This window comes from Etheostoma cragini, chromosome 6 (assembly GCF_013103735.1).
Source record: "Etheostoma cragini isolate CJK2018 chromosome 6, CSU_Ecrag_1.0, whole genome shotgun sequence".
Taxonomy (NCBI): domain Eukaryota; kingdom Metazoa; phylum Chordata; class Actinopteri; order Perciformes; family Percidae; genus Etheostoma; species Etheostoma cragini.
Window position 1 is genome coordinate 5,161,594 of NC_048412.1, and position 10,174 is coordinate 5,171,767.

General features: G+C 39.6%; 1 protein-coding gene across 2 annotated transcripts in view; it reads right to left on the bottom strand.

The window, feature by feature from the left end:
- adcy3a (adenylate cyclase 3a) overlaps positions 1-10,174 on the bottom strand; it is a 67,385-nt gene that overhangs the window by 50,812 nt on the left and 6,399 nt on the right. For both annotated transcript variants that reach the window (XM_034873845.1, XM_034873846.1), the window contains exons 3-4: positions 8,199-8,348; positions 524-654 (exon numbers count right to left, since the gene is read on the bottom strand). In XM_034873845.1, the coding sequence (XP_034729736.1) occupies positions 524-654; positions 8,199-8,348 (281 nt within the window). The remainder of the gene's footprint in view (positions 1-523; positions 655-8,198; positions 8,349-10,174) is intronic.

The window sequence follows — 10,174 nt, forward strand, 5'->3', positions numbered from 1 at the left end:
CAACTCCCTGCATACCAGCGTGTGCATACACAGATGGGCACAGGAGGATTTTCTATTTAAACGGGAAAATTGACAACTGTGTCGGTCTTAAACTAGCAATGACTCTTGTGTCGGGCTTTGCGCTGCGCTGGGTGCAAGATAGGGCCCTTTATGTTTTGGGTTGTTGTGACTGCTGAGCTACCAAATCTACAACACCAAAAAAAAAGTTTCCTGAGGCGTTCCCTTCTCTGCCATCTATCAGACTTCTGATAACAAAATTACTTAGTGCTCGGTTCACTTAACATTAATGGCTTTGATTTAAGAATTCATGGTGTCTCTGACTTTGCTGGGGAGCCTCTGTAACCCTCTCAAGGACCATGTACATAGCTAGACACCACTTTGAGAATACCCTTGCTGCATAAACAATCAAAAGAATCAACTAGACAAAATTAATGTTAAATATGATGTAAGGCTAAAAACTAAATTGTTCAGGTCAGACATACAGCACCCTCAATGTCAAAAGCCTACAGAGATCCTCAGTTACCTGACGTTTTCGTGCCTGTACATATACATGGTGTTAAACTGCTGCATCTCTTTTTGACTGGGCTCCTTCTTCATGTCCTGAAGCATCTCGTCTGCTATGTGCTTTGGAAGGATGGAGAGTAGCAGACGTTCCTGTAGATGACAAAGAAAGATACACAGGGACATCAAAAACAGTTTACATAGAAAGTGCCTTTCTAAAGGGCCCGTCATTTTGCGCTACCCACTATGCTGCCGTAGTTTTCTGACCATAAAAAGCATTCTTCAGTCTATGTAACAGAATATTCATGTTTTTCCCTGGGTTTGTTATGCAATGACACCAACATCATACCTGTGGTGGAATTTGCAGAAACACCAAGTTGTGATATGATGAGACTAAAGGGACAGCTTAGACAGCATCAGATCATTCATAGGTCACAGGTCAGGGGACGAGAATATTCAGCCAGTCTTTCATAACCTTCTTGTTCATGTATAATTATGTTTGTCTCTCTATAGATACCAGTGTAGACAGCTGCATGATCACGACTTTCTCCTTTTGGAGGTCTGTGGGCCAGCCAGACTTTAGCATACTTCCCAGAGAGAGCGATGAACTAGGCTTCAGCATTTATATATAAGGCACCTGCAATATCCTTGTTTACCTTAAAGGTTCAGCCAAACGTAACGCCTCCAGCCTGAGTTTTAATAGACCTTCAGGAGGGCAGGAGAGTTGGGACGGCGTTGCACAATAACACATTGTGGTTAAACTGTACTGCCTGCCAGGGACGTGCACAACCAACAACAAACAAGCAGATGTAACATTAGTAAAAGCTGATAGAAGTCGCCTTAGCTTATTTTGTGATGAGATGATAAATTAATGTCCCAGTTGGTTAATGTAAGTATGTATTATTTTTGTATACATTTATAGCTTAATGTTATTTCTGTGTGCTTACATGCCTTCAAAGATAACTAAAGAAGAGAGAAAAAGAGCTTAAAGAAGCAGATAAAAGGACTGGAAGAACTGGATCAAAACTGCCAGCAGAACCTCGGGATCAAGTAAAATACTATTAGCTGCAGTGTGAAGTCTGTATTTTAGCGGTGAAAAGTACCGCTGTACAAGTTACTTAATTCGGATTCTATACATTTTATTTAGGGTGAGGCCCTACCCCAAGGCTCCAGACCAGAGATTGAGGGACAGCATGAAGAGCGTTACGCAACAAATTAGACAGTTACATGATGAGGGTGGTAAGTGTTAAAGAGTTATTATAAATAGGGACATATCTGTAAAAGTTATCAAAAGTTCATATTTTGGAGCCCACAGCGTTTACCGCATTGTTAGCAAAAAGCTTATTTTGTGACTTTTGTCGGTAGTAGGTATGTCCTAAAAAAAAAAATAGAACTATAATACTTAAACATGAATTCCTTTATTTTAACATGTCAACATTATAAAATACACACCAATAGTGGCAACAGTTACACAATTAAAAAACAATTACAAATTAGATATATAATAAATATTTAAGCAGTTCAACATTATAAAACAACAATAGTAGTGAAATGTGAAACAAACAAAAAAAAACTTTTAGCATTGTACTCCTGTAGCATGGAGGCCTATAGTGGACTTAATTAAAATTATAATGTGAATTTGAAAATGTAATTCCAAAATAGCATCATAATTTTCCACAAATGTGTTTGAGCATGAATTAAAATGTAATTATCCAATTTTCATTTTCAACTTGTATGGGTGTTCTATGACTATATTAAAATGATTATGCAAATTTATAATTACAGATTACAAAATTATAATTTGAAATTTTCAAAGAGATGATCTAAAATGGACAATATTCAAATGTAAATGCAATATAAACAATTCAGCCTCATTTTCATTTATGTTTTACAATACGTAGGTCACAAGTAAAATTAAAATGCAATTTTGAGTGGCCAGGTTGGATCAGTGTCGGAGCAGGCGCACATGTATTTCAAGGGTTTGTGCCTCGGCTTAGAGGCCTGGGGGTCGAGTCCGACCTGTGGCAATTTCCTGCATGTCCTTCCCCTCTCTCTCTCCTTTCTCACCTAGCTGTCCCGTCAAAAATTTAAGGCGGAAAAGCCCCAAAAATAACCTTTAAAAAGTAATAATAAAATTGCTAATCTTGAAACTGCAACCTCTACTTCACTTTTCTTTTTGAAATAAGACAAAATGCTAGAAATAAAAATATAAAATTATAAAATATAAAAAACTATACATTTTTAAATGTAAATGCAATATCAAATCACTTCGCAGTGGCTGGTTTTAGAAAGTAAGGGACGTCACCTGTTTCAACAGCCAATAGAGAAGTCAGCTTGTAAACTACAAGCTACTACAAACTATAGAAATAAAATGTTTCTTAATCCATTTTATTTCTAGGTCACAAACTGTTAACTGGTTGAAATGGAAGATAGACAGAGGCTTAATGTGTGCCTGCAAGCACAACGAGCGAGCTAGAGAATGGTTGAAGAGCGGGGTTGCCTAGGACAAAGCCATGAATCAGAGAAATAAAATGTGTTTAACAAAACCACAGTAATACCCTAATATACCATCATTACTGAGATTAAACTACATTATCTGTTATATTTGCACTGAATAACGCATTCAATAAACAGAATCATAAATCTTGCAGCGCACATTAACAGATGCGCAATATTAGCTCACACATTTGAGTAGTTTTTAAGACTAGAAAAGCGCTATATAAGAACAGTCCATTTACATAAAACAGAACCCTCATGAATAAGCCTCCTGTTGCTAACGTACATTCGTAAATCCTATGTAATATTGTCAGACCTACTTACTTATTGATGCAAGCACACAGTTGTATCCAAATCAAAGTTAGTCCAATGAGGGGATAAAGGAAAGTGTGATAGCGTTCCACGTTAACGCTTTTTCTCTCAATCACTCAAGACGGCTGTGTCAAAGCTGAGGAGCAGAGCATGTCCTTACCACATGCTGAAACATTACTAGGCCAGGTATAGCGAGCTACTATACTGACAGGGAGAGAGAGAGAGACTGTATCATTACAAATAGGTTGCACGTGGGGGGAGAGTAGCTTCCACTTAAGGGGCAGCACAGCACAAAGTATCTTTGCTAGTTTAAGACCAAGGCAGTTGTCAATGTCCCATCCATTACGATTAGCGTGTGTCTGACAGACATGGTGAATTACAGCCATAAGCCATTACAGCTACAGGACCTCAAGAGAACCGCCATATGAGCTTGCGCAGTGCAGGCCGACGTTGGCGGGCGCATTGCCAAGGGTCTACTCACGTTCATTATGCGCGTTCTTAACGCTTCAGTGTGCTTAATTAACGATTCGGCTACTAGTGAAAGTTAAAAATGTTAAAAAAAAGGAGCCTTTAAGTGTTAGTGCTGGTACCCCAAAAATCATCATTAAATTATCCGCTGAAATATAGAAGTTTCTTTTACCATGCAAAGCCTATGGGAAAAGTCTTTCTGGGCTAGCAGGGTGCAGTTCCACTGTTGGCCACTAAGCCATTGGTTGCTTTAAGACATTGTGCTGTTTCTAAACCATCTGTTTATATCCTATCAGGAACAGCACCATGTATGTTTTTTTTAAAACTATTGACTCTGTTGTTAATGGCCAACCAGCTACCTGTGTTGACACCTCTCATGCTGTGTGTGAACAATTTCTTCACTTTTTTTACCACTTTTCTATTAGGGCTAAAATGTTACCTTCTACTTATGATTCCCCCATCTTTGTTGTCTGCTCTGCCGTTTTTGGTAAGTTTGAACCTGTTACTCAGTCCGTACTACAGAAGATTGTTTATTACTTGAAGCCCTCTGGTTCTCCAAGTGACACTGTCCCTCCTAGACTTTTTAAGGATGTGTCCATCTTTTTTTGCAGTTATTAATAGTAGCTTTTCCTCAGGTGTGGTCCCTGGGAATTTTGAACATGCAGTACTCCAACCTCTAATTAAAAAACCTGGACTTGATCCTGTAGATCTAGCAAATTTCAGGTCTATGTCTAAACTACCTTTCCTATCTAAAATACTTGAAAAGTTGGTCTACAGGCAAGGCTGTACTGTACTGTACTGTGTTTGACCCTCTTTCGCTTTCAGAACTGCCTTAATTCTACGGGCATTGATTCAACAAGGTGCTGAAAGCATTCTTTAGAAATGTTGGCCCATATTGATAGGATACCATCTTGCAGTTGATGGAGATTTGTGGGATGCACATCCAGAGCACAAAGCTCCTGTTCCACCACATCCCAAAGATGCTCCATTGGGTTGAGATCTGGTGACTGTAGGGCAATTTTAGTACAGTGAACTCATTGTCAGGTTCAAGAAACCAATTTGAAATGATTCAAGCTTTGTGACATGGTGCATTATCCTGCTGGAAGTAAGCATCAGAGGATGGGTCTAGAAATGGTTGTGCGTAAAAATCCCAGTAACTGAGCAGATTGGGAAATACTCAGACCGGCCCGTCTGGCACCAACAACCATGCCACGCTCAAAATTGCTTAAATGACCTTTCTTTCCCATTCTGAGATTCAGTTTGGAGTTCAGGAGATTGTCTTGACCAGGACCACACCCCTAAATGCATTGAAGCAACTGCCATGTGATTGGTTGATTAGATAATTGCATTAATGAGAAATTGAATAGGTGTTCCTAATAATCCTTTAGGTGAGTGTATGTGCCCCTAAGAGCAAATCTCTCAGTCCACTGCTCGAATGCCTTCATGACATAAAGGCCTGGATTGCTTCTAACTTTTTAAGTTTTCATGAAACAAAAGTTGATTTGTCCCTTGGCTCAATATGTCAAGCCAACCGTTACCAATTCAGGGGTAAAAATTGACTGTAGGTCTATGTAATGTCCTACCTCTGCCTATTAGACAGGGTTCCTCACTGTCTAATTTTAAATTTCTTCAAACCCACCTAGGCCGACATATTTGTACAGTTTTTTATTACTGTGATACTATTTCATGTTTTGAATGTTTAAAATTACTTCAACTTTGTTCTGTATAGCACCTTGTCCAACGTTGATGGCTCTTTAAAAGGGCTTTACAAATGAATGTTTATTGATTGACAACTAGAACTGCAAGCAGTTATGATGGGGTCAAAGCCCCATCGTGCCAGTCAACCCCAGCCACCCGGGGAGCAAGCGAACGGTGGGGAGGAAAAAGTCAGGAAATATAAAGAGGTGTAAGCAGCAAGGTCTGCAGTACAACACTTTGCCAACACTAAATATCAAACAAAAGCCAGATACTATATATTGTATTAAGTTAATGTGAGCTGTACATTCACCGTTTCTGAACGTAACGTAAGCGCTAGCTGTGCAATGCAAGAAAATCTGAACCGGGCAGACAGCAATTTTCATTATACTCACCCTGGATCTGGTTGACTCTACTGCTTACTTGCAGTACAACACTATTGTCATCGCCAAAATAGTAAAATACAAGTACCTCAACATTTGTACTTAAGTACAGTACTTTCCACAACTGGTCTTGGCTCATGTACTGTATTCTGCACATTGATAGCTGTGGTGTAATTCTGACTGAACACATCCCATTTCCAAAAAACCTCCACCATGGAGGCTTGGACCGTCGTAACTGCTTGCAGTTCTAGTTTTGTTTGTTATCGATCATTGTTGTTTTCTAAATTGTATTAATTTATGTTTTGGGGATCTAATAACTGAGTTATTATGATTAACAAAAAAACAAAAAGGGTGCACAAGACGTCCTGACCACATGGACACCACTCCCGCAGAGCTAGTGTCCAGGGCTATAGCTACTACTGAGGACACTGAGACATGTCCTCTGTATTGTTTCTGGGAATTTTGGGGGTTTAAATGACATAAAGACGATTGTATCCTAGAGTTCTATAAATATACAGTACATGAAGCTATTATTAGGATCCTAATAACTCCTAGTTATATGGAACTAAAAACACAGCTGAATTAGCACAAATTTCATGCATTTCTTTCACATCTACTACTGTCAGATTTACTGTGTTTACTCAGAAGGAATCACTGCACATAGGGGGCACTTGTAATGACATTATGAACATGCTTAGAGGCTAAAAACACGTTCAAAACTTGCCTTGTTTAAGCCTGTTGCGTTCTAACTCTAGCAGGAGGATAACACGGATAACCCCGATTTTTTTTGTTTTTCTCTTTACTGACAGCACTCCAAACGTACAAACAACAGAGCTACTTGTTGGAATCAACCGGAATTCTCCTTTAAGTTGTTAGTACATTTAACATTTTGGTTGCAGGTATCAGTTCAGTTGCTGAACCATAAACGTTATTTAAAACCAACCAGATTTTATTGACAAAGCAAATCAAAGGATACACTTCTGTATTTACAGTATATCAGTCTGGTATGTACATAGTTATTTCTTTTTAAATTATCTGTTAATGTTATGTAGGCATTGTTTTCAAAACAATTGTTCAAATACATTTGTTAGACAAGTTTATTACTGAACCCAGGCATCAAACCCCAAACCGTCACATCCCGCACCATAAACCTGTGAGAAACACTGGAACGTGCTAGAGTTTCTGGCAAAACCCGCTGATCAACCTTTTTTTATGCCCACCATCACCAGCCCCACCTTTTTTTCCCCGAGGACTATTATAATAATAATAATAATAATAATAACAAAATTGCTAGTTGTTGTGGCTGGGTTGGCTCAGTTTGTACAGCAGGAACACAAATACTAAGAGGTTTATGCCTCAATTCAGAGGTCCAGAGTTTGAATCCAACCTGTTACGAATTTCTGCATGTCCTCCCCTTCTCGCTCCCATTTCCCAACTGTCCTATCACATAAAGGGGGAAAAGCCCAAAAGATTTACATATATTGCTAGTTGTTCAGAAAAACAATGCATGTGGGTATTTAGTGTTGTTGATGGAGTCAGGTCCAAATGTTGACATTTTAGTGCAATGTATTTGAATTCTACATTTTGTGTAATAAATATACATAGCAATTGCCCTCTACTGGTTGAAAACAGACTATTTCAATTGAATTTTGCTATTGGGAAGGATTATAACCAGCACCAAAACGTCTGATTTTCAGCAGCCATCTTCCTCTCATCCACAACGGCTATGATTTACACATGTGGCTGGCGCTAAAAAGAACACCAAGGTGCATTGTTTTGACTGGAACTGAATGCTCTGCTGTGAATCTAGCACTAAAGGGATCTCCATTTGCAGAGTCAGGCTGTACCAGTCTCTCCCAGTGACCATGCTGATCCGGGGACCGGCAGCACAGCAAGGAGCCACTGCTGACGGGCGCGGAGCCCGATTAAAAATGATCATATCTTTCAACTCTGGAGCAAAATGTGCTCCTTGGAATAAAGTTATCTTAATTAAAGTGGACTTTGGGGTCCCCCCGAAGGCTCATTCTGGGCAAGGAAAAACCCTGATCTGATCTGGTGAGAAATGATATATATGCTGCCAGCTTTTATTATCACGCCCACCTACCCCCCTTCCTGCTTGTAAAAAAGATTATACCCCCTGACTCTGCAGCTACGTAGAATTGGATAGGTCACACAGGGGCGAGTTGGCATGGCTTTCCCCTTCCGAGCGCTGCCTATTATACATTTTTCACAGATGCATTTTTTGAATTTCAAGGGTAGAGGCACTTCAGCCAAAACTTTGGGGTTTAGTTACTCCTTAAACTCACACAAATAAACACGAGAATGTGTTATTTTCCTTCTGACCTGTTGCTGACTCTGCTCCTCCAGGTTGAGTTTGACTTCCAGTGACTGTCTTGCCTCCAGAAAGGCCTTCCGATGCTTCCGGTCAGCCATGTAGTACGACATGACGCCCACAGTGATGGCACAAACATAAATCACTACGTTGGCCAGCAGCTTGAAAACAAAAAAGAATGCACAAGTTAGGGCTCCATAATTCAGGAGGTTGCTAGCGCTAAACCCGCCAGACTCCATTTAAAAAACAAAACAATACTTGTAACAAGTATAGAGGAAACATATTTTCACTAGAGCTGGGCAGCGATTACAAATTTGAATCGCAATTAATCGCATAATTTCCATGATTAATCACGATTAATCGCAAAATTAAATAATGAATTCAAAAGCAGTGTATATAGGGCTTTTTTTTTTTTTAAATGTTCTGCCATATGAACCAAAGTGCCGTAACATTTGTTCTGCAAAAACTTACCAGCATTTTGTTTATAAAGTAGCAGTTAAATAAAATATTTTGTGTACATCTCAACCTAAACAATGTATTTATCATGTCCAGAGTTGAATTCCATCTGGTTGGAACGTCTTCATCAGCGACTCCTTCTCATGTCAACGTTGTTCTTTTGTTGCTCCAACTCTGCAGCACCTGCTGGACTGGGTTTAGAGCCTCACAACTTTTCTGCACTTCGCTAGGACACTGTCCAACGCGCTGTTAAGCAGAGAAACTGAGGGACACTGTCAAACGCGCTGTTAAGCAGAGACACTGAGGGACACTGTCCAACACGCTGTTAAGTAGAGACACTGTGACCGAACGCTTGAGACCGTGCGCAAAGCAGGGGACATGATCAGAAGGCAGAAGGCTCGCAGCAGCGATCATATTTTGTATCTATTTTCTGTATCTATATCTGTCCTAACTGCTGTGACTTTATTTGACACATCTTACTGCTGTGCAACTTCAATAAAGTGTTCCGCGCGTACATGTTGTAGCATGGTCGCTTTTGCAGTCCTCTACTTTTCAAACAACTTGTCTATTTTTCTTGTGATGGTGTCTTGAGGGAATCTCATACCTGCCGTCGTTGTGATTCTCAGACCGATGTCCTCCACCACAGTTATGGGCCTGCAGTCTGTAGCTATCCACGTCGCTATGGCATTTGTTAGTGTCTCTTGCCTTTGTTTATCTCTACCCCACACGCTGCATCTAACGTAGTCTGCCGAAGCCTCGCGCCACTGTGTGTCTCGTTGAATGATTTGCTGGTATCAACTCTCAAGGTGATTTTTGAGACTGGAAATACTCCGGTGATAAGAAAATTCAACTTTGCAGTATTTACAAAGCCTGTGAGCAACAAACTTTTACAATAATAAAGAAATAAGAAAAACTGCGTTAACGCGCAATAAAAAAAAATTTTCTGCGTTAATTAATTATTGAGTTAACGAGATAATAACGCGTTAACTTGCCCAGCCCTAATTTTCACACATAAATTGTTAAACTATGTGTTTATTTTAACCAAAACCAGATGTTGTGATGGTTGGAAAAGTCAGTCATATAGACACAAAAACATAGGAAAATAGGGTCCAGGTTGAAAAAAACTGTAGATACCCCTTAATTACCTCCATATAGTCATAGAGAATTGGAAATTACATATTTCAAATTGTGCACCACTTCCTGTGTTCACTACGTGGCGTCAGAGAACACACTATACGTCATTTGGCTGTATATTATGTTTAAACCACATCATGTAAATTTCAGTTAAATCGAATGATTTTCAGCATGGCTTAATTCCTGTTGCCAGTAGGTGGCGCTATGACTATAACTCGTTATTGACTTAAACATGCTCATAGGCCTGTTCTCTATTTAAGCACAATTTGGGGCAGAGCGGAAAATGTACACTCAAGTTTAGAGTTTCCCACACAGACTAATGCAGTGGTGTGAAAAAGTGTTTGCCCCCTTCCTCATTTCCTGTTCCTTTGCATGTTTGTCACACTTAAGTGTTTCG